Source organism: Podarcis cretensis (assembly GCF_951804945.1).
Source record: "Podarcis cretensis genome assembly, chromosome: 3".
NCBI classification, from domain to species: Eukaryota; Metazoa; Chordata; class Lepidosauria; order Squamata; family Lacertidae; genus Podarcis; species Podarcis cretensis.
In genome coordinates, this window is record NC_137172.1 from 99,357,283 (window position 1) to 99,382,930 (window position 25,648).

The 25,648-nt window shown below is 39.4% G+C and overlaps 1 protein-coding gene across 17 annotated transcripts in view; it reads left to right on the forward strand.

Annotated features, from left to right (window-relative positions):
* The window catches only part of MYT1L (myelin transcription factor 1 like), a 289,214-nt gene that overhangs the window by 209,520 nt on the left and 54,046 nt on the right, over window positions 1–25,648 (forward strand). For 10 of the 17 annotated variants that reach the window (XM_079969677.1, XM_079969675.1, XM_079969665.1 and 7 more), the window contains 4 exons: window positions 9,309–10,283; window positions 16,509–16,643; window positions 19,830–19,920; window positions 22,946–23,053. In XM_079969677.1, the coding sequence (XP_079825803.1) occupies window positions 9,309–10,283; window positions 16,509–16,643; window positions 19,830–19,920; window positions 22,946–23,053 (1,309 nt within the window). The remainder of the gene's footprint in view (window positions 1–9,308; window positions 10,284–16,508; window positions 16,644–19,829; window positions 19,921–22,945; window positions 23,054–25,648) is intronic. The other 7 variants (XM_079969678.1, XM_079969681.1, XM_079969671.1 and 4 more) reach the window with 5 other exon arrangements.

The window sequence follows — 25,648 nt, forward strand, 5'->3', positions numbered from 1 at the left end:
TGAGAGGGTGTTGTTTGGGTTGGGTGGAGGTGGAAATGGGCAAGAGGCCCTTCTGTGCAGGTGGATTAACCAGTACATTTCCCAAGATCACATTCCTCTTAGTAACATTAGTTCTCCACTCTTGAATTGTTGCTGTTACCATATTTACCAGTAAAGAAAAGAAATAGTAATCAAGACCATTTTGATTTACTAGCACTTCTGTAATTGCTTTAGCATGTGCACATCTTCAACAGTGGGAAGCCAGAGTAAAAATATAACAGGTAAAGTACAGGTGCCTGACTACCATGTAAAGATTACATGTTGCAAAGCACATGGTTTAATGGACCATATTTGGGCTAGCAGAATATTTGCTTTTACAAACTTACGAAGGAAAGTGCACCTGAAATTCTAGCTGCTGGTTATTTCATTTGTGAAAGGTCCTTGGGACATCTCATTCTTATGTTTTGGATTAATGCCATGAGATCATATTTAATGCAACAAATAGCTTGTTTTCATTCATAAGGCTAAAGGTTGTGGATTAAGGGTTGCTTCACAAACATCAGTCACATTTAAGCTGCTAAGCGATAGTTCTGTGTAAGAGTGATTCCTTGTAGAGTCTGTAATCTGGACTAGCCCAGGACATTTTGCACCCCTAAGTCCCTCACCCCTGCTGCTCAAGTAGAGGTGCATAACAACTAAGTTTTTTTGCACCTGAAACAGAAAATTCCCAAAGCATCAACCCCTCCTGGTAGGAAAAATAAAAATTTGAATAACTAACAATTTGTTGCCCTTTCATGACACCTAAAATCAGTTGCCTGAGGTAGTTTTCTCACTTTGCTCAATAGTAGGACCGGCATTGTTTGTCATGTATGTAAGTCCCTTGCCATGTGTTTTTAGCACTGTTACAAGGCTCTCCACACTGACACAATATTTTCCTGGCCAAAGGTGACATTCCGGAGGAGCCTCTTGACAGAGCCTGGCCACGTGGTCAGATGCCTGCATATATTTTTCCTACTCACCTCCCTCTCTCAGCAATTAAGCTTCCTTGATAACTTAGTGCTTGGGGCCACTGCAACTTATGAAATGGTTCAATCTGTGAAGCCTCAGAATCTACGGAGAAATAATGATTTATTGCATTGAAGCTTTTGCTGAAGTTGCCAAACAAATCTGTTTTCTACATCTCTGGCTATAATTCCATACCTTTCCTACACTTACTTCTTATCAAAATTGTCCTAATTCACTCTCAGCTTGACCTGATACTTGCTCTGGGGTGGGGAGTGAAGAGTTCGTTTTCACATCTCCAAAGTTTCAGGGATGGAGAACCTGTGGATCTCCAGATGTTGTTGGAGGCCAACAGCCATCAGCCCCAACCAGCATGGTCATTGTTCAGGGATGGTGGCAGTCATAGTCCAAGAACAGCTGGAGAACCACAGGTTTCCTACCCCTGCTTTATTTCCATCCTATCTGCATATTTACTATTCCATCCACATGCACCGTAAATTGATTCAAGCAGGTTGTGCCATGTTACTGATATAGTGATTATGATGTATTTACTGATCATGAGTTTGTCTGTTCCATTTGGCGCAAATGAGAAGTACACAAACTTAAATGCATGTGCAGGAAAGGTATTAGGAAGCCTACCAATAAGCCACCTACTTATTAACTCTTTTAAAAATCACAATTGGAAGCTGCAGCAGCAGCAGCAGCAGCAGCAGCTGTTGTTTAAACAGAGGGCTGAACTCTGCAGGGTGTGCTGCCTGCAAGGTGACTTACCAGGCATCACTGAATGGATATGGTAGAGGCGAAACATGGTCCACAGTTTACCTGAATTGCATAAAGCATCTCATTCAGGCTTAATAAATTGATTTTAGGAAATCATAAAGCATAGTGCAACAGCAAACACAAATGGATAGAGAAAACAAATTCAAGTGGAGTGAATTAGTTCTGTTTGCAAGCAAGTAGGTCAAATGCTGCAGCACAAAGAAATTGGAAGTAATGAGGATAGAGCCAAGTATAACCATATTAGAATGAGCAAAACAGGTTGAGGATTGGGCAGAAATCTTGTGCTGCATTTATGTGAATCATCAGCAGTTGCGGGGGGAGTGCATTTGGCTTATACACTCAGTAGGCAAAGGAATTTGGGTATGCCCAGTTTACATGGAGACCTAAGCATTTAACTGTATTCTTGAGGGTGAAATCCTATGTATGCTTACTTGGAAGGGAGTCTTATTGAATTCAGCAGGGCAGCTGAGTGAACATGCATAGAATAGAAGTATTGGGCTGTGAGTCCAATGAATTTCATCAGGATTCAAGCCTACTTAATTTATCCGGATTGTATCCTATGCATACTGATTTGGCTTTATAATGTGGTCTGCATATTGATCCTGAACATTTGTTTCGGAATATCTGTTCGGGTCACAAGCATATAAATGCCAATTCTGTACCTGCAAAACATCATGTTAGGTAATGTTAAGTGGGCATAGCTGCTGCTGTGCAATATCTTCCCTACTTACATGCTAGCTGAACAGGTTTTAAGATCAGCTGTTAATTTGCAAATGACTTGTGATGGGCTTATAAATAACAAATGCTGTAGGTCTGTGACAGACTTGAGTAGGATGCATTATAGATGATAAAGCACCATCAACAGAAGACATGCTAGAGATAGTCACTATCTATGAATGAATAGACCTTTTTGACTCTGCTGACAATCAATTACTTTGTATTAAACTGAGGCAGGCAACCTATTTAGCATGGGCGCACATAATGGAAATGCTTGATGAGCCAGAGGACTGAAGCTAATTCAGATATTATACACTGCATGTCAAAGTTTCACCACACCTAGAAATCTTTAATATAAATTATTTTTAAAAAACAAAACAAAACAAATATCCTTAACAGGTCTGCAACTTTTTTGGGGGAACAGTCTTACAGTCTTCCATGTATGCTCTTCAAAACACAACTATTTTCCCTTGATGAATGAACTGTTGAGAATAGGTAAAGGGACTCCTGACTATTAGGTCCAGTCGCGACCGACTCTGGGATTGTGGCGCTCATCTCGCTTTATTGGCCGAGGGAGCTGGCATGACTAAGCCGCTTCTGGCGAACCAGAGCAGCGTACGGAAACGCCGTTTACCTTCCCGCCAGAGTGCTACCTATTTATCTACTTGCACTTTGATGTGCTTTCGAACTGCTAGGTTGGCAGGAGCAGGGACAGAGCAACGGGACCTCACCCCATTACGGGGATTCGAACCGCCGACCTTCTGATCGGCAAGTCCTAGGCTCTGTGGTTTAGACCACAGCACCACCCGCGTCCCTGTACTGAGAATAAGGGCCTCTTAATGTTTAAACAAGCTCATGTGGGGGAAAGCTAACCTTAAGGTACCCTCATGATGGTCGCAAGCTGTTCAGAGGCAACCCCTGGCCCTCCAGATGTTGCTCAACTACTATCCCAATGGCCCTTGATAACAGGTGTGCTGTTGGGGTCTCGCAACATCTGAAGGGCCATGGGTTACTCACAGCTATCCTACAGGTAATGATGGGGGATAAATTAATTCCATTCACGTACATCAACCTGCGTTATTCAGTTCTTGAACCAAAATACAGCTACCCTTCAAAATTTGCACTTCTCCAAATTTTGTGGTGTAGTTCTCCTGTGAAAATAATAAATAAATATTATGCAAAACTGCATACAAAAACTATCTACTACTGAGCCACTTTCAAGGTCCTGAATGACTAAGCAAAAGGGTGGGTGCATGGACGGCAAGTTGTAAGCAACCACAATTTGTGACATTGCACAACGATGTTACAGATCGGGGACACAGGAAACAAAAAAAATTCACCTCACCTAGAAGACATATGCCTGTATATCTAAAGTTGCTTACCCCAGAAGTAAGTCAACATTTAAAAATTACAACCTGGAATTGGGTGGAAAATATATAGTTTTGAATTTATCCCTGCATGCATACAGGTTGGAACCTTTCTTTTAAAAAATAGAATACATAGTTACTCCTCTGGTAATATGCTTTCCATGGGACACTTGTATTTAGCCCTGTATTAAGCCTCAAATCTGTAAGTTTTGTAAGGCAAAGCCACCTATGAAACCTTCTGAATTGGGCCAACCGACATAGTCCTTTCTATGGTGGTGCTAAATATGAGGGGGAAAGGGAAATTGGATGTTAAAGGGGGGGGAAGAGGTTGAAAAGAAACACAGGAGTTGAGGAAAGAGGGAAAGTGAAAGTAATGGTTGTGTGAATATATGAGATTCAGATACAAGAGAGAAGGGCTGCTATACCTCCTGGAGAGAGATACTGGAGAGAAGGGCTGCTTTGTCCTGGATGTTAGTCAAGTCAATCAAAATATCACATTTTTTTTGCGTTTTTGTCCTGGCAATCCTACGAGAGAGTAGAGAGTGCTATGAGATGGAGAGAGAGAAAGGAGAAGAGTTAATGAAGATGGGCGTGCCAAGACAAATGTGCTGCAAAGGAAGCAGAAAGAAAAAAGGCGGATAATAGAATGGGCTAAAATGTGACACATACTCTTGAGTAGAAACCGCTGTCAGTTTTTTGAATTGTGTACCTCTGCTCTACACTTGAGGTGGCCAAGTGAATGGGGAAAAAATCAAGCCTTGCTAAAGGGGTATAGGACCAGGTTTGGGGGATATAACATGGCTGCAGGCAACTGTGTGTTTAAGAAACGTCTTTGAGGGAGAAGTGGTTTTTAAGGAGGGAATCTGCAGAGAAGAAAGTGTTGGCTTGTCAGGATAAACGAAGGTTGTCCAAAGCACATGGAACAGCATGGGTGATGGCACAAAGGCAAAGACAGGTAGAGAGAATCAAAGAGAGTGATAGCGGATCAGTTTGCACAGAACAGAGACAGCAAGAAAGGGGGTATGGAGAGATGAGAGAAGCGTCAAGGCCAAAGAAGTGGAGAGCCTTAAATGTAAGGATCAGGAGGTGCTTGAAGTTCATGAAAGTGACACAAAGAGACAGTGCAGAGATTTAATCAGAGGTGCCTCCCAGAGAAGAAATTGATTTTAACAGAAGCATTTCAAATTGAGAGGAAGAGAGGTGGCAGGATATCTAAAAAAGAAGGATGCGGTTTGATAGGGGAGAGAGATGATGCGGGATGCATGGGTGAAACCTTTAATGCTGGCATAGTTAGGGAAGATGACAGCAGTGCTTCCAAGAGTTTTGAAATGACTACAAATTTTCCAAGTATTCTAAAGTAGATTTTGTGTGTGTGTGTGTGTGTGTGTGTAAGAGGGAGAGTGCAGTTAATTTCATATGGCAATAGATCAATGATAGAAAAGCAAAATTCTGTATAATGAGACATAGATGTCTGACCTATGCACAAAAGAGCCCAAAATCAACACATATTGTGGCCAGAGGCTTTTTGCACTCACTCTCTATGAAGGAAAAATCCCTATTTACCTGTGCAGAATATACTTGTCATAGTAGATATTGGAAAAACCATTATGTGAGTAGACCTTTCATTTCTTCTTTGGTCTGCTGTTGCACTGCCTGCTGTTTGCACCAGAAAGATGATGGTTGCATTTTTTAAGTAGAGGACGGGAGATCTGTGTCCCTTCAGTTGCTATTGGAACATCCCTGGAGCCAATGGGAGTTGGAATCAAACAACATATGGAAGACCACAGGTTTCCCACCCCCACCCCGCCCCTGCCATTTTAGTCTAAATTTAAAAAGCCATCATAATTATTTGTTTCCCACCATGTTGTTAGAAAGCTCCTTCACAAACTGACCCCGATGCATTTCCCATTATAAGAACTTTTTGGAGCCTTTGTCTGTGAGGATTACAGCAACTACCAATACTAAATTATAGTTGCATTCTTCATCATAATCCCTGAAACACTGACATATGTTTCAGAATACAAAGAAACATCGAAAAGCAATCAAGGAAAATGTGGCGTCTTCCAATATGTGTGCTGTGCTTTAGAACCCCGACTTAGCATGGTTCTAGAATGCCTGGGAAGCCTCCACAAATGCACCTCCTACTTTTGCCCTCCAACTCATTTATTTACTTACTTTTATTTTTACATCTATACCCTGCAGATCACGTTTATACACCAGCAGATTGATGTTTGCTCTGATTTAGAGTGAAAGAGTGGGTTTTCCCTGGGGAAGGGGTGGGGCAGGGAGAAAACCACTTGGACCCATGCCTAGAAAGTGTGGGTCAAGCGGGAAACCACTCAGACCCATGCTTTCTAGGCACAGGGCAAGCAGAAGTGTGGGCGAGCCCTTAATGCTGTACACAAATGCCTGAAGAGGTATTGTCCCTCAACATCGTTTCAGAAAACCTGTACCTAATTGGGTTATTGTCATAGTCAACCCATTGCTACTTTGTGAATGGCTTGTGCATGGCTCTCCTCTAACAGCAAATACTCCTTACTACCTCAGCTCATTGCATGAGTTCATAACTAGGCATTTCTCATGCCATGTTCTCCATGCAGTATTTCACCACAATTCACAACTATCTCAGTTTTCTTTTTCCCTTCATAAAGGCTATCCCTGCAGATCAGGACTCTTGACCATTGTGTCTATGGAACGATCTGATTTTATGATTATTGAAAAGTGATTAAGAAAAATTGAAGCAAGATATGTTCCAGCCTCAACACACTTGTGGCATGTAGCATGATTCCACAGATACCTCAAGTTGCAGGGTCCCAATTCTGAGGAGTCTGTGGAATGGAAGAAATGGACACTTCAAAGTGATAATACACATTTTTCTAGAAGGATAGTTAGGGTGGTTTTGTTCTTTGGTGTATGTGCATTTTAGTGATTGTACTGTTCGCGATGACCTAAAGTCAACTGTACTTTGTGGGGGGAAGGAGTGTAGCTTGGCTGTTAACCATTCTTTGCTGAAGAGGCTGCCATTGATTACGCCTTCGGTAGTATGCATGTGCTGTAAGATCCTTACTTGCATTTGCCCAGTACACTAAATGCAGGACCTATCTGCATACACGGATGGAGCCTATTTCTCCCTTTGCCTAATGAAAGGATGATCAGAGCCCTGTCAGAGCCAACAATGTGATTCACATCTCTAACATGCAGCTTGTACATTTCTTGGGCCTGCTGGCAAACTGCAGTTCAAAAACTTTTCCCACATGTTGATTGGCTTCTCCAGTTTGCAGGACTGGAGTACTATGAACTAAGTCTCTGAAAAATCTCATTTTGGACCAATTCACAACCCTGTAATAATTGCTTCAATTCTTTTAGTAATTTTTAGTTTGACCTCTGGCACAAAGGTAAGGGGAAGCGCCCGTGGTAAAAACTGAAGAATGCTGCCATAAAAATAAATTACCGTATTTTTTGCTCTATAAGACTCACTTTTTCCCTCCTAAAAAGTAAGGGGAAATGTGTGTGCATCTTATGGAGCGAATGCAGGCTGCGCAGCTATCCCAGAAGCCAGAACAGCAAGAGGGATCGCTGCTTTCACTGCGCAGCGATCCCTCTTGCTGTTCTGGCTTCTGAGATTCAGAATATTTTTTTTCTTGTTTTCCTACTCCAAAAACTAGGTGCGTCTTGTGGTCTGGTGCGTCTTATAGAGCGAAAAATACAGTAGCTGGGAATTCCTTTCTGAGTGCGATTGAAACAAATAGTCAGCATGGCAAATGGGATATATGTGGATGGAGGACTTGTGTACATTGCAAGGATTCTCTTGGGTGTGCAGTGTATCTTACATGCTGCAGTCCTCTGTGGAATCTTTGTTATTGAGGACAAGCACAACAGCGGCAGGTGGAGGCAAAAGTGAGTTCTAAAATTAAAACATGGTGGGGTTTCTTTTGGTAGTTTTCAGCAGAGTTAAAAAGCTTGGAATCTGGAGCTACCCAGATCCAGCCCCTCTTCTTCCCCATTCACACATCACTAGTGTTGCTTTAAAAGGTAAACCATACCGAGGCCCTTACAGTTTTTTCATATTTACAAGGATGGCTTTGGATTCTAAGCCTACATGGTGGAAACTAGTTTCATGGCAGCCTTGGGTGGTGGGAATGGCTGGAAACAACAATCTATATTTCAACACTGCCCTCTGCTGACCGGAGGCATGAAAGGTTGCTTATATCCAACAACCACAATGTTATCTTTAATGGCTCAGCTTTTGCTTATGGAGGGGAAGAGAAGTCATTCACATATATGGCCAGGGGAGAAGGGAGTACGTATTCATTCATGGGGGGGGAGGGGTGTTAAGGGAAAGGAAAGAAAGCTGCTCCCTGCCACTTTGTGACCCCACCTACTGAGAATCTAGGTTGTTACACCCTGCGTCGTCCCAACCTGGTTATTGTTTCTGCTTGATTGGCAGATCGTTAAGGGTTGCTGAGGAATGGCTTTCATATATAGATGAACAATATTATTCGTGTAATGGATAGCTACCATTCATTTCAACAGTTCCAACAGGCATTACAGGATAAATGAATCTATTTGTTATGGAACCATTATAAGAACAGAAATATCAACAAAATGTCTACCTGTGATAATGTAGCACATAGGTTAATAAGCACTTACTGGTATTTAGCAAGTATTACTATCGTGAAAGATTTTATTAAGGTTTTTGCCTGCTTTGTTTGGACAAACAAAATGCTTTCTGAGAATGCATGCATATGCCTTTATATACTTGTATTTTTAAAATTATATGCTGGAGATATGCAGTCTATAATTATTAATTGAAACATCCAACTACTACATATTTCCCCAAGAGCCCCATGTCTTTTGATCCTCTCGGAAAATGTGATTACATAATATAATATAATATAATTATAATATAATATAATATAATAATAATACTATAATATATGTTAGTGTTGTGGAGCTTAAATGAATAACCTTTTAGGTGTGTGTGTGTGTGCATGTGTGTGTGTGTATCCCCAAGTGTTAACTGCTGAACAATAGGATTGGGGATATTTGGAAAGAACACACACAAGTAAACTAGCACAAATAATCCAACTGTTTTCAAAAAGCAAATTAGAAAGAAAAGATCAAAATAAAAGTTTAAAAACCATTTGAGATTATAATGTCAAATAAAAAAAATTGGTAAGAAAATATGTTTTCTAACCCCCTTAATGCTTCACTAAGAAATTAGCAAAGGTATAAGTGTCCTTTTCTCCATAAGAACCATCAGTTTTCTTAATCCTGTAACCTAAAATTAAATTAATATGGTTTTCTTAGTGCTTATGAGCCACTGTATGCTAAAGTATGATTGATAGGTGGTTTGTGTTCTGTCCATGGCACTGCAAAAACAGTTCCAGTTCTAGCCACTTTTTTCCCTTTCCTTTTCCATTTCTCTTTCTTTCTTTGTTCTTTTTTTTCCCTCCTATGCAGAAGACCATCAAATGAATTGTCACAATACTCGAATGCAAGACACAGAAAAAGATGACAACAATAATGATGAGTATGATAATTACGATGAACTGGTGGCGAAGTCATTGTTAAATCTTGGCAAAATTGCAGAGGATGCAGCGTACAGAGCCAGGACAGAATCAGAAATGAATAGCAATACATCTAATAGCCTGGAAGACGATAGCGACAAAAATGAAAATGTTGGTCGTAAGAGTGAGCTGAGTTTAGATTTAGACAGTGACGTTGTTAGGGAAACTGTGGACTCGCTGAAATTGTTAGCACAAGGACATGGTGTAGTGCTTTCAGAAAATGTTAATGACAGAAATTATGCAGACAGTATGTCTCAGCAAGAAAACAGGAATATGAACTATGGGATGTTGGGGAAGCCTACCAACAATGGGCTTACAGAAAAAATGGTGGAAGAGAGCGATGAAGAAGTATGTCTCAGCAGCCTGGAATGTTTGAGGAACCAATGTTTTGATTTGGCCAGGAAACTCAGCGAGACAAACCCGCAGGAAAGGAATCAACAGCAAAACATGAATTCTCGCCAACATGCCCGGCAAGAAGAAGATTTCCAAGGAAGGACATCTGATAGGAATTATTCTGATATGATGAACTTAATGAGGCTTGAAGAACAGTTGAGCCCCAGATCTAGAACTTTTTCTAGCTGTGCAAAAGAGGACGGGTGTCACGAAAGAGATGACGACACCACCTCTGTAACTTCAGATAGGTCGGAGGAGGTATTTGATATGACGAAAGGAAACTTAACGCTGCTTGAGAAAGCGATTGCTTTAGAAACAGAAAGAGCAAAAGCCATGAGGGAAAAAATGGCAATGGAAGCTGGAAGGAGGGATAATATGAGATCCTATGAGGAGCAGTCTCCAAGACAGCTTTCTGGAGACGACAGGAAGTCTAAGTCCAGTGACGGCCATGTCAAAAAGCCATATTATGGTAAAGGTAATATTTCTATCTAATGTATGTTGTATTATGATGAACTATGGGGTGAATCTTAACAAGCCATGCACCTGAATGTGTTTTTTTGCACTCAAAAAATAATTCTAGAAGCACAAGTAGTTCAAAGTAATGCTCTGTGTCTTTAGGTAGAACATTTCATCATGCCAGGAGAAGCAAAGGGAATAAGAGATCATGTTAAAAGAGAGAAGGTTGTCCAGAAATGCTGAATATATTTTATGATTTTAAAACTAAAGGCAAATACATCTTGCATGAATTGACTTATACGTTAAGATTTTGTGCAAGACAGTCAATTAGCTGGGAAATGCATATTTTTATAGACTGGACTGTGTGGGGCATCTTGATTTATAAAATTATAACCAGATGGTGGTTATTGATGAACCCTCTCCCATATAAAATGTAGAGTTGCTTGATAGAAATTGAATAGTATCTGAGTGACCGATAACATGAGATAGGGGCAATGACTGCACATTAATTATCTTTAATAGTAAGGTAATGGAAATCATTTGCTATGCAAGGCATGCTTTGGCCTGGGCTGAGATCAATAGCAATTTCTTTCTTATATGCATTCCACTCCACTGGTTTCATGCCTTTGTGGAAATAGCTAAGGTGCTACCATAACAATTATCCAATATATAAGACCAAAAAAGACAAAACATAAACAATTACCCTAACCATGTATTATGTCTAGGTATATACAATGTAAATATCAACATGCTGTTTTTATGAGTCTGCATTCTTGTAAAGTTTCCCAACAGCAGAATACTTTTCACTCCCATTAACTTTAATGGGAGTTGAGGAATCTGAATCATCGGAGAGAGGTGTGAATAACCTAGAAGGTTATGGGTGATGCTGTGATTTCCAGAGCATCGCTTTATTAAATTGTTATTCTGTGTTTTTAAAAAAAATATTATGAACTTGGTAACAGGGCTGTAAAGTATAATTATGATATTAAAACATTATTTTCAATATATCTGCACAGGAGACTTTTTCTTTCCTTAAGCAAAGTTTGTAAGACAAATAAAAGACCCATATATATATAAGCTACATAAGTATGATGAAAGCATGAAGCTTTCTTGCAATCCAGTTTTGAGCCACTGTCGTACACTGACACCTGAGTTATTGACTGCGTTTGAGGCAGTTTGCCCAATACATTTTTCTGTACATGCAAACTACTTTGGGACACACACTTGTATGAACAAGTGTAATGTATGGGCAATGAAATCATGGATGTGGCCAGCATCAATTTGTATGACTGGCAAACAGTTTCACCATGGTTGCCACAATTATGGGATTCGCTTCTGGCATGCTATGCACATTATGCTTGTCCAAGCAAATTAATATCTTAAATTGTTCAGGAATGCTTATTTTTACGGACAAGGAAAAACACACTGTCACATTACATGCTACAATAAAGTAATGTGTATATACTTCAAGATTTTAATCTGTTATTGCAATTAAGGAAAAAATACAGTCTGTTTTTTAAAAAGAAAAGAAAGCACTGTACGAATCAGCAAATAGTTGAGAAACCATTCAAGTAAAAATTACAAAAAAATTAATGTGCTTATCTTACAGAATATATTATAATATGCCCTTAACCAGACCCAAAATCATTTAAACATTAACACCTCAGGGGAAAAAGAAGGTGCTTCTGTACCTCTGGGAGTTTGAACGTAAATATAAGCAATGATGCTAACAGGTGTCACAAGCGATACCTGGATCTAAAGTTGAAAGTTTAGGCAATGTTAACCTCAGACTTGGGGTCCAGACTCAATTCTTTTCAAAGAGCAGGATAAAATAAATAACCATATACCTTCTTTGCTCTACTGTAAAAAAATTAAAAGCGAATGAATGAAGGCTATGTCCTTCTAACTCCACTCATCATCAAGTACAGGTGATTCCCTCAACTGTGTCTCCTCTTGGGGGAGATGTGGGGTACACATCTCAGGGAATATACACACACTTTAATGTAGGAAAGAAGATGCATCAAAAGGAATGCCTAACAATTCTGTCTCCACTGCTTTCCTATGGTGGGTTCCAAAAACATTGCGAGAGGCAATCCTTTCTATAGATATATGCTTTTCCATGTTAGAAAGTATCCGGATGTTTTTGTGTCCCTAACCTCACTGTTGCAAAATTATATCTGATAATATTGCAGTCCTGACTGGACAATTGTATCAAGAGTTGGTAGAGAACAACAACTTTCCCTATGGCAGTAGGGAAATATTTATGAGGCAGTCATGTTGTTAAATTGAATTACCCAAGTGTCAATATTAAGTTCTCCTTCAATATTTTCTTACACAGTACTAGATAAAGCTATAACCAAATAACCATTTTGATAGTAAAGCTCCATTAACAGTCACCTAGAAACAAAGAGAGCCTGCCCCACATTTCTGATTCGCTCAGCCTAACTTGTTTCCAGCATTGTACTTGAAATGCACTACTCATTAGTGACTACAGTTAAAACATGAGTAGGCAGATTTGAGTTTCAAATTAAAATGTGAATACTGTATGGTTCAGCCCCATGGGTAGCAATAATTCAGTAATATTCATTGATCTTAGTGATGGCCCCCTCATTTATTATCTAATTAACTAAGATGTGAAGATTTATACTCTTTTGGGTTAACTGTACCTTGTTGCACTTGATTATTGTCATATGAAATAGAAATAACCAAAATACTCTGAGAGATAGTCAACTAAATCATACTAAAAGTAGGCCCATTGAATTCAGTGGGTCAGCTCTGAGTTTGACTGATATTGGATATCACCCAGTGCTCTTATTGGCTGGATTCTTTGGACCACAATATAACATATCAGAGTGCTTTATGTAAAGAGTTCCATAAAGCTTTATGTATGCAAATGAATGGTATGGCTGTCAAGAGGTAACATAACTTCAGAGACATAGAGAAAGACCTTGATGAGTTCTATTCCCAGCTCCAGTACTAATTTCTTTCTGTTTTCTTGGGCTGAATAATCTGCCACAGACATAGTCACCAATATGGGGCATTTTAGTATTTGTGTTGCTTTATAATTTTGTTTTATTTTTGGCAGGGGGTTATTAAATGAAAGGTTAACAATGCATATATTGGTCTTCCTGCTGTCAGGAAGCCCTGTCAACCTAATTAAACTACAACCTTTGGATTTAAACCATCAAGGGTAGGCCTGCACAATTTATGACCTACCAAAGCAAATTCAGTCTCCCCAACCATGTTATGTAGCGTGCCAGATGTATGGCAGCCTTCCTGTCCTGTGTTTTGAAGTTTTTAGGCAAGCGGCAGAAGCAGGAGGATTATTGATACCCTGTTGGTGGGACTCCATAGGTGACTGGCACGCTGCATTATAGAATCCTTGAATTGGAAGCGACCCTCCCTCCAAGTTCAGCTGGTCCAACCCTCTGCAATACCACATCTACCACAAGGTGTGGAAGCACATGAAACTGGCCACTTTAAGTTGCATGTGCACTGGCTCCCATCATGGCAGGCCAGTCATGGGAAACTGCTGCTGTGAGCAAAAGCAGACTTTTTGAAACGCCAGTATAAAGCCTTCCTGGAGTGGCACGCTAAATTCCTGCATATGCTTCTCACTTTTATTCTGTGAGCTGGCAGAAAAATCAATGCTCAAATATATAGCAGAGGCCAAATAACCCAGAGTTTCCTGTGCATTGGCTTGAGTTGCGAATCAGTGTATAATATATCAGTAACAAGCACTAATTAGAAACCCCAGTCCTGGAATACAATCTCTTGCTTTAACCTGTGCTTTAAATACTAAAAGGCAAGCACCTTAATTTCTCCAAACTTTGAGCTGTCAAAAAATAATGTTTGATTTGAATCAAGACCTATGAGTTTTGAGACAGTTGAATAACAACATTCTGAAGGGAATTAATGTCCTTCATAATGCCAGGTTCAAACACACAGCACTGATAGATAAATGTTTGGGTTTTTTTTTAAAAAATGAAAACATTGCTTTGAAAGGATGAATTCTAAAATGGTTGAGTTTGGTTGACAGAATCTTATGAGCAATATTGGCTGCATTTGTTTGATACCGGATATGAATTATTCCTAGTACTGTATTTAAAACATTGCAACAGTATAAAAGGATGATGTTCTGATCTGGAGCTTCTGATCAGAATTCACAGGGGTCCTTTCGCCCAACTATCCTGAATCATGTAAACTTTACTGTGTACTGCTGAACTCTGAAAGTGGCTTTGCACCTAACATTTTAGGTGTAAGACATGTTGTTTTTTTTAATATGTGAGTTCAAAAAAAAAAGGTGAATTGCTGCATTTGTTAGGGAGATAGAATTAGCTCTAGCTGCCTGTTTCTGTACACATGGCTTTACTGCCACACAAATTGGAAAACGGTGCTGAGATGATAGCCCTAATATTTACACAATCATTTATTTTAGGATCATCCCCTATCTTTTTAGGCATTGCCAATTCTCTTACGGCTGACTTTAGCCTCTGATTCACACAGGCATAACCAAGGAAGGTCACAGGCAATTTTCTTCTATGATTTGAAGTGGTGGAGACGGTTCTCCTCCTTCATACATGCTTACTATTTCTCCCTTTAATGGTTGTCAGAGGGGAAAGACAGAAAAAGAGTGAACAGGACCCCCTTTTTGGGTGGGGTCCAGCATCAGAAATGAAAGAGAGCATCTTTTTTTACACACAGAAGGTCCCAGGCTCAATCCCTGGTCTTTCCAGGTAGGACTGGAAATGCCCCTGGTCTGAAGTCCTGGAGAGATGCTGCCAGCCAGTGTAGACAGACTAGATGGACCAATGGCCTGGCTTCATATAAGACAGCTTCCTGTGTCTTATGTCCAGTCTATGTCCAGTCCGTCTCCCTTTCCCTTTTGGTTGTGTCTTCCACCCATCATTCCCAGTACCTGCCTCTATAGGCTGAGACAAATGAAAACCAAATTGTTTTTCATGGCACTCAACAGCACAGGGCTGTTGCAGCACTACAAGAAGAACTTTAGCATTGCTACTGAAGCTAACCTGTAGCAGGAGGTGGGGAGAAGGGGATCTGAAAGAAAAAAAACCAGTGGGGCAAGGAGGTTGAGGGTGAGAATGGCTATTTCAAGGAATCATGACACATACATTACTATTCTTACCTGCCTCCCTCTCCTATCACTCTAGTTAGTATTGATGCTCTGCCAGATTCCTTAGAACAGGGAGAGCCAACATGGTGCCCTCAAGAAAGAGTTGGGTACCAACTCCCAACATCCCTGACCATGGGCTGTGCTGGCTGACACTGATCGGGGTTAAAGTCCAGTGACATCAAAAGAGCTGCTTGCCCCTGCCCTAGAATATGGATACAAATCAGAAGTTGAAATTAGCTTGGGAGATAATTAGCCTAGGATAATGGATTGTGTAAATGGAAAGAGCAGGGGTATTTTAGTACAACCCCCCCCATACATTCAGTAAAAGAATGCTATTGGGGGTTCCAGTTTTAATTCCAATTTCAGCAGTAATTCCACAACATTCTCTGCAAACACACACATAAGCATAGTAAGAAAAATAATTTTCATAGGTTATTATGAAAACAGCAAAATGTGATGCAACTCTTCATTATGAATGTTATGAATATCTAAGTGTTCTAAATATGTGGTGACTTTCACAGGACAATTTAAAAGCAAGTCTTAACTTTTTAAAAAACAAAACTTGTAGTTAATGTTCAGTGGAAAGAAACATCCTTTTCTGTAAGTTCTTATATTCTGTAGCAAACTTTTGAGAAACAGTGTTGTCTGTTTTAGCATGCCATTGAAAAAGAATTAATTTGCATTGCATCTTTGAAGAATTTTGGCAAGGAGCTGGGTGCACTATCATCAGTACTCTGAATTTCTCCCGCAGTAGATCTCTAGACTTCAATATATAATGAGGAAAATAGTTTTTAAAACAAATTCAAAACAGAGCCAACTTATAGCTAATGCTTGACAGAAGTTATGTTGACAGTGGTGTGTGGCTTTGCTGGAAGAAAGTCACCACCATTTACCCTCCATGAATGGAGGACAGCTGTGATCATAGGAGCCTACGGTACAGAAGAAGGAAGCAGGAGATAAAAATGTTTTCAGTCGTAGATGTGTTTTCTTCCAGTGTTCTTTGAGAACATTTTCCAAAGAGTAACTGAATTCATTAAGTGAACCTTCGTCCATTTGGAAATCTGAAAAGGAAAAACATCATTCACTTGACACATTTGTTGTAAATTATAGATCCCTCAAGAACAGAAAAGAAAGAAAGCAAATGTCCTACCCCTGGGTGTGATGGAACTGGCCATGTAACGGGGCTTTACCCCCATCACCGCAGTTTGTCAGGATGCCCACACAAAGATAGGGTCCCTCCAGAAAGTAAGTCCACATTGTTTCATGGAAACTGGGGATAAAACTCCACACAAATTTTTCTAGCATGCATTAAGAAACTTTTTTTCCCTTCTCTTTTTTTCTCTGTCCCATTTTTCCAGTATGATATGTCTCAATTTAGCAAACTGCTTTTCTGTTATATTTGCATTTTTTTTCTTTATTTCATCATGTTCACATCTATACTAACCTTTATGCTTGAAGAAAGATGTTTTAAAGCTGTATTCTTTTTATTCTGATAGTATTAGGATATTTGCAAACTGTTGTTTTTCTCTATGCCGCAGGTATTCCCCCCCCCCCGCCAGAAAAAAACAAAACAGTACTGCTTTTAATTCTGAGTAATTATAGCCATCTCTTGAATAGAGTCTCTCGTGTTCAAATAAAGGAGCCGATGTTCCTTCCACTTTGAAAATAGGCAATTGGATTCATTTTAAAATTTATATATATATATATATATATATATATATATATATACACATAATTATTCAAGCAATTAATTCAAATATTTGACCTTTAGAATTGTGGTTGACTTGCAGTAATACAGCTCTGCATGGATGTTAGTGCAAAAATGCTGCAATTGTATAAGAGGTATGAAGGGAGAAGAAATATGTAAAAAAACAAAAACAGGTGCCATAATTGTCTGAGATTGTCAGAACTCATCCACCCACCTGCTAAGAAGAATATACTAAACTGATTCTCAGATTTTGTGGGAGGCTTCAAACATTACAAGAACAAGGCTTCCAATCATAGAATCATAGAATTAAGGAGTTGGAAAGGGACCCTGAGGATCACCCAGGCCAAACTCATGCAATGCAGGAATAAGCAGCTGTCCCAGAGATCAAACCTGCAACCGGGTGTTGCGTGTCGAGGTCCCCAAGCTGCCTTGGTTTTCAAACGGTTTCGGGAGTCGAACAAACTCCCGGAACGAATTAAGTTCTAAAGCCAAGGTACCACTGTATTTGATTTAATAGCTACGCTCCACTTTTCCATTAAAACAATAGTGGAAGTCGCTTGCAATGAAAAACAACAATAATAAATATAAAACACCAGAACAACATAGTTAATATAGTAGCGAGATCAAGAATTCCCACTAGAATTAAGGGACCTTAGTCATGTTCATTAATTTCAGTGGGTCTCCTCTGTTTAGAACTTAGTGAAATTCCACACAGTGTGAAACTGTCTCAATTCTCCTTAAGGATCACCCCATCGGGTTAGGGTCAGGACAGTCATTTTCATATATCTGCCACTGAAAACACTAGCACTATGAGAGTGCTTCTACATGTCGCCATTACATTGAGAAGTAATTACCATGTGATGTAGTATCATCACATATATTAAGTGAAAAAAGTATTTTTCATTCATGACAATGAAGATTTGGGAAGAGAAGCTGCAAGAAACTTTTGAGTCTTGAAAGCACTTAACTCAGTCTGGAGTTAAAAGTGGTATGAGGGCATCAATGGCAGAGTATTGTCCATTTCATATCCTCCCTTAAAACTCGCAGAAAGGGAAATCCCTCTTAAGGAAGCAACACTGCTTCTCAGCTGGTGTGTGAATCGAGCTGATCAAAGGAATTCAATTTCCAGTTTAGCAAGGCCTATAATTTTCTCAAACACAAATGTTTACTCAGTTCCTCAAAGTGGTTCATCTCCTTCCCCCGCCCCACCACCAACGTAAATGGTAAACATACAGCATTTAGAAAACGTTACCAATCAAAGAAGAATATAGCTTTAAACGGTTTGCATGTTCAGTAGTGACAAAAGTGAAAAAGGTGAGATCATCTCTCTTTCTATCTATCTCTTTCTTTCTTTTTCCTCCTTACCCTACTCCTGCAGTGCTGGGCTTGTAAAGCATGTTTCAAGAACAGCTTTGAATAGCAGGAAATCCAAAGTGAAACTTTCACATCTTTAGTACACTGCTAGTAGTGTGGTGATGGTGATGAATGATGGTGGTTGTGACTATTCTTTAAATCAATTATGCACAGGCTTTATTCCTTATATCCTCTAGGCTTTTGTGTAAGCATTACACATGCTTTTTTAAAAAAGATTGGTTCCTTTGAAATGTAGCATAATTTTGCACTAGTTGTCCAGCAACAGTGACACAGATCTGAGCATTTTTCATGTTGTACACATGCACACCAATTGGATGCAGCTCAATTTATTTTTAAACGTTAAAAAAAAGTGAATGTTTGGCACATAGTGGTTTTCAGTTCAAGTAAATTATAAGTACTGTCCTACTGTATTGAATCCAGAGACTTTGAGATCTGTAGGATTGGATCCCTGATATGCCAAATCCCACACTGGAAAATTGCGGAGATGCTATTTACAAAGTAGTGTGCTCCCCTATCGCTGAATTGCAGCCCCTCCCCAATGCTTGCTTGGTGGTGGAAAATGACAACCCATTTTTGTTTAAACCAGACCTTGTTGGTTCCTTTTATTCCTAATTTATCACTCCACCACCCCCTTGAATTTAAAATGTGCTCACATTCTTTGCTTATATTGGTTTCTCCCCCCCCTTTTTTTTCTTCTTCTTCTTCCTTTTTTGGACCCTTTATGATTTATTGACAGCTATAGATTATTATTTTTTAGCAATTATTCTGATCACAACATGAGTGTAACTGCCATTGAACTTTTAACAAGCGTTAGTCCTACGTAATCAAGGCAGTTGCGGGGCTCGGAACCAATTCCATAGCTGGGCTTCAAAGATCTTTCTGGTACTGCTTTCAGCACCTCAGAATTCGCACACATTTTATGCAGTTATTGACTCCAGATTCTGGATGCCTGTTTTGTGTACCTAATCAAGTTTATTATTGCATATCTGCACCTTAAAACTGCTCCAACCTCCAACTCACCACTGTGCTGTTCAGTGCTTTTGCTCAGTGCTTATGTATGCAGCCTCCTGCTTCACTGTCACACCAGAGACACATTAATTGTTAGATAACCTGCCCTCCATAACTCTTAATGTATTAACATCATCCCTATGTTAATGAGTACCACAACACCTCTTTCCTTCACCAGGCTTTTATTGGCTATACCTGTCACGTGTCTATTTTCAGGAATGCTGATCATTAATTAATCTTGCTTTGTACTAAAATGGCTTCCTACAGACTGGGACTTGAAATCTTTTTCTTCTTGTTGTTGTTTCCACACTCTGCTGTTTCCTTTCCTTCTCCTTGTCAAGTTCTTGCCATGCATGAAAACGTTCTTAAGTGTCCTACACCAGGCTGCACAGGCCGAGGCCACGTAAATAGCAACAGGAATTCTCACAGAAGGTAAGATGATGTGCTCACTGAGCTATAATGTAGGTGGATACCATTTCACAGCAACAACACCTCTGAACGTCTCCTGACAAGTGTGTGTGTTTGTGTGCAAATGTGTGTATGTGTGTGCGTGAAGATGCTCTGGGCCTTAATTGAGCAGATGGACTGATGTGCTCAGTCTGATTGTCCTTTACGGCTTATCGTATGAGAGGATTAACTCTGGCACACAGTTAATTCAAATAATAAGCTATATTTCAAGGCTTGTCACTGTTTGCCAGCATTTGCATTTCCTAAGCGAGAATTGAATATACAAGTTTAAATTCCTTCAGCAGGCTGCAATAGGTATTTTCTATCATTGGGGGAGAGGTCGCTAGCTACCCTTCCTTCCCACAATGCTTCAGGCTGCTTGCAATTATTTCTCACCTGTATTTGAATATGAGTCACCTGCATATCTGTTTGTTTTGAGGTACAAAAAAAACATTTTTTAAAAATGTTCTGCTTCTTCACAATATGCACTTTAATATTTCAGAGAGCAGCCTCTTAACCATGATACGAATCCTGACACACACAAAAGCCCCTCAGCTCTACTGAAATCTCTTTGCCACCTGATTGAAATCTAAAATGGCACTTCTGGAGAATATCACTGATGATACTAAAATAAGGTGTATCTAATCAGAACCAGGATAGTTTCTTTACACCATGTTAAGCTACTAACCTTTTTTTGTTCACGAAGTGCTGTAGATTCCAGTGCATTGTAAATAACAAATTGTGTAGAACTGGAAATTATTATAATTAATTAATTAACTTTCTATACACAGATAGTAAAGTCTTCTAGTATAAAGGACTAAAACAGCAGGATTGTTTTCAAATTATCTTAAAATCCACAGGAAGTTGTTGTCTTTTTAATTTGCTTTTGGAGATAGTCCCATTCAAAGGTACAGAAGATAAAAGGATTGGATCCAGACTGAGAATCCCACATAAGTGGGGATAAGCCCCATTGAATTCAGTAGGACTAACTTCTGAGTAGACATGGATTGTGGTGTTCGTGATTTGACCTTCATTTCTATTGAAATCAGTGGGACTTCATTTATGTATGATTTCTTTTAAACCATACTCTTCCACCAGCAGGGTAGCTCACAACATAGAATATACAATAGCAGCTAAAAATTTTTTTTAAAAAAATTGAAAATAAAAACATTTAAAACCCAACTCAGCAGCAATAAATAATATAACTGGCTCCAGAGTCAACATCAACCAAAAACCTGAAGGACTAGACAAACCTGCCCTTAAATATAGCTAATGTGAAGGGCAACCAAATTTCATTTTAGTTATTGCTAACTTTTCACATTGATTTCAATATAAACGAAGTTCAACTAGCTTACTCTGGATCCAACCCACTGTAATTGAGCCCAAGAAGTTAAAAACAAATATATCAGGAATCACAGCTAAAGCACCCATGACAGATGGCCATCCAAACTCTGCTTAAAAACTTCCAATGAAGGAGAGTCCACCACCTTAAATGAAACTGTAAAAAATATTGACCCTGCTTAATGTCCATGGCTTTGACAATAGCACTGGGGAAAGCTGTAGGATTGTTAAAAGACCATGTCTCAGATCCATGGCTTTTGAGACATCAAGGAGTACTGTTTGGCACTCCTCTTTCTGTCTGCATTATTTTATTCTCCATTCCTGGCCCCTTCTGCCATGCTCCCTAAAAGATATCTACTTTGAGAATGGGTGTTGCTGGTTAGCAATAGTAATCTCTTGCTAAGAGGCCTGGAGGATGTCTGAATGAATGAACTCCAGTGGTCATGTCACCTCAGTGCATGCCATGTAATCCATGGAAGAGTTTAGGAAACATTGTCTACTGTATCGTGTCTTCTCTTAAACATTTCTATGGCTTTATGATTTATTTTTCCCCTATAGAGAGGGGAATGACTTTCTAGATCTCAGGAAGATTCAGAGTGAAGTTCTGTTCAGAATTCTGCCATAGAGTGTATTGATTTCCTCTGTAGAAATTTTGAAATCAGATAAGCATATTGCAAACTATGACCAGATAAACAACTTTTCCTTTACCTCGTCATAATATTCATATATATGCTACTTCCAGTGTGTTGTTTATTTTTCTCATAAACTGTTTTCTAGCAGAAGCAGAACTGTCATTATATGCTCAGCTCCATAGCTCCTGTATCCTCATGATTCTGGGTTCTTTCCAAGGCAGCTTTCCATCCATTTCAGCAGCAAGCAATATCTTCACTTATAGGCTAAATTCTATTTTGATTTACAGTTGGCACAGCTTCATTTTGCAGGTCAGCCCTAACCATCTTTACCAGTTGTAAGTCCTGAATTCAGCAAAGCTTATGTTCAAATAAGCAGCTTCAGGGTTGCAGCCTTAATTTAAAAGCAAAACAATGATTGTGTAATGTGTTAACCTGCGTAATTTGGCCTACACGTCATTGCCACTGAAATACCAGTGTAGTGATATAAATAACAAAGTTTTCCAAAGCGGATAATACTTGTTGGCAATCCTGCCCGACAGTATTGCAAAGTGGAATTTTCAGATTTTCATTCTGTTTGCCTGGCAGTAGTGTTCTCCTGCACATTTACCAGAACACGAAACTGAAGCATAACTTGTGACCTATCAAGCTGATTGCAGCTCACCAGCTATTTATGGTGGTTAATCAACAGCTCGTTAAACTTTTGTTTTTTGCAGAAATTGTAGAACGGCTAAAACGGTAATATTCAAGTACCTGGCTGGCATGCCGCAATATGTAGCTTGGAAAGTATGTTTGGCTTGGTGGGTCACACGTTTCACAGAACTTTTCTTATGTACAGTGGGATAGGAAGTTATTTTATTTTTTTAATGATGTCAGCCCTGTGTCTTTAAAGGCTAGAGTTGTGCATCGAAGAGGAGTAACGCAGGGCATCAAAAAGCAGATTATTTTGTTCCTGGCAAGCTTCCTCCTTATATTTACTAAGAAGGGCTCTATGAAGCTATTCAGGACACGACAATTACATTTTCTTTCTGTAATTGCAGCCTCTCGGGATGTCCTATTGCTGCAGCAGAGAAACTGGCTAAAGCTCAAGAGAAGCATCAGAGCTGTGATGCATCCAAATCAAACCAGGCATCAGATCGTGTCTTGAGGTATTAAGAGTTGCTCTCACACTTAATAGCGTATACCAGATTAATTGCATAATAAGTTAGCCTGAGCACTAAAAAAAAAGAAAAAGAAAAAGTATACGACCCTTGAAGAAGTGTTTAGAATTAGGGCTTCTGGATCCTGTTCTCAGCATTTATCTGCCTACCAATATACCCTGGGGGTGGGAGGGTTAATGTTTTTTTGGCAAATATCAATAAAGCTGAAAAGCTCATTTTTGTCTTAGGCATTGTTTGGTGTAAAGCTGCCTGCTGGAGTTCTGAAACTAAGAACAGTGTGAAAAAAAGTTGATATCTTTGGGAAATAAACTAATATTTACCGGTAAGTCTTGTTTTTTCCAGCAGGCGTTTACTAGTAAATATCAGTTTAAATGAAAACCAGAAGCCCTATTTTTCAAAATTTTAGTTTGCCAGTATGGATTTCTAATTCAAAAGTATTTTCATTCTTAGATTTAACAATGAAAAGCACCCACTGAGGTTTAGTTGGCTTCTTATTCTCTCTAAAAAGAATGATAAAGTTACACCATCATATGGCTTACAGTTTTATTGCTGCCAATAATTCATGATTCATCTCATTCCTCAGGAATACAATTTCTAGGTTGTCCTGTGCAGAACCTATAAGCATTTCCTTGAAGCAGTTACCTTTCTTGCGAATCTTGAGAGTCAGGATCCTAAGGCTATGTCCTGTGCTGTGTAGGTCGCCCAACTGCTGTAATATTTTCTAATTAAATGCATATATGTAATGTACACAGCATTCCCTAGGAAAAAAGAGAGAGTTTTCCTATGTTTTCTGTCAGGAAACTAGTTAATTGTAAACATTAACAGAATGGCTTCACTTGAAGGTACAGATTTAGATTCTGCTTTCCTCTCTCACAGTGACATGTCTAATGACTATTTTTAGTGGCCTCATGATACTGGATCATCTGAAAAAAATCCAGCCAAAACTCAAGCTTAAAGCTGAGGGTTTGGTCAAAACATGCTGGGCTATTTTGGATTCATTTCCACGTGCATTTACGATTTACAGTGATGTCAAAAGCAAACCCACAAACGTGATGTCTGAAGCTACATTTAGAGTGCCTTCAGATCTCTCATTAATCCAATGGCAATGCAAATCCAGTGGCAAAGACATTTTAATAATATCGTCCATACACAAAAGAAAGCAGGAATCGTGTTTTAGCCTAGAAATCTTGTGGTGGTTTTTACTACTAATGATGTTTCTAATCTTCATTCAAATGGTATTTGAAAATGCACTTAGTACTGCCCTGGAACTGCAGGTTTTGTTGCAAATCACTCCATAATCTGGAAGACTGAAAATGCAAAGCAGGGCAAAACTTGCTAATAGTGAATGCCACTATTTGAAAGCCAAACACTGCAGAGTTTCCCTGGTATTATTTTTTCCTGGCTTCTTCTACAGTCTAAAAATGGGGGGGGGGGTGATAGTTAAATTAGGCACAGACATCACATATGTATCAGTGTGCTTTCCCCTTGCCATTAGAAAAACAAGATTTTTTTTTCCAAAGAAGAAGCATGACTGATTTTGTTCATCATTCAGAAATACGATGTGAGTTTACAGATTTAGGGTTTGGTGTTCCACATACTCTTCCACTTCAGATACAATTTTGGGGGGAAACTCCTTTGTTGATCAAAATAACAATACCACAGATAAGACTCTTCCGTGGCAGCTGCCAAGAGGAACAGAACAAAGCTGGTGTAGCCTTGCCATTGCTTTCGAACCAGAATTTCTTTAGTGCAAAGTCAAATGCCATGCAAAGGAAGCCTCTTATAAGAAGCAGCACCTGAGCTTTTGACAGATTCCTCAAATAGATGTTTTGGCACTTTTGCTTTTGCCGCTGGGACTGTCGTGCCTTTCAGATCTTGATAGGTGATCTGAGTTACATTGTCACCTCAGATTTGACTTCTCCACTGCCTTTCTCCTGTAAGAGCTCTTAAGATGAAAACTCTGAAGCTCGCCCTGTGATATTTGTGCTTGCTAAGCACGTATCGACTGCTGTTATTACCTTCAACTTGATTTCAAACAGAGTAACCCATAAGAAGCGCCCAAGTTTTTGGGGGGCTTTTTGCTGCACACCTTGACCTAAAGATGTGTCCTAGCAGCAGCAACATGCTTCTGCCTTTTTGTCTTCAGGCTGAGCAAAATGGGGGTGCCTTTGGCATCCAGAACTGAATCCTGGTTACTTAGGATTTCCCACAGAGGTGGTGCTTCCTGGGGAAATATCCCTTTTGCACTGCAAGTGGAGTAGGATACATTTTTTAAAGCCTTTTGAGAAGAAATCTGATTTACAGAATATGTGATCCAGTGTACAATTAGTATTTGTTTTGACGGCACAGTGTCTGAATTCTATTTCCATAGTTTAAAGCAGCTTTTTGCTTTACTGATCTTGGTTCTGTGATTGCAGAACACTGTTGGGCTCTGTTCTCTCAGAAGTAATTTTCCACCCCAGCATGTGAAATAAAATCAAAGTGGATGAGTAATAAAATATTATTTATACATACATATCTTTTACCTAAATTCCAACGAAATAATACTTTGGAAGTCTAAAAGTTTATGGTTATGTAACATTT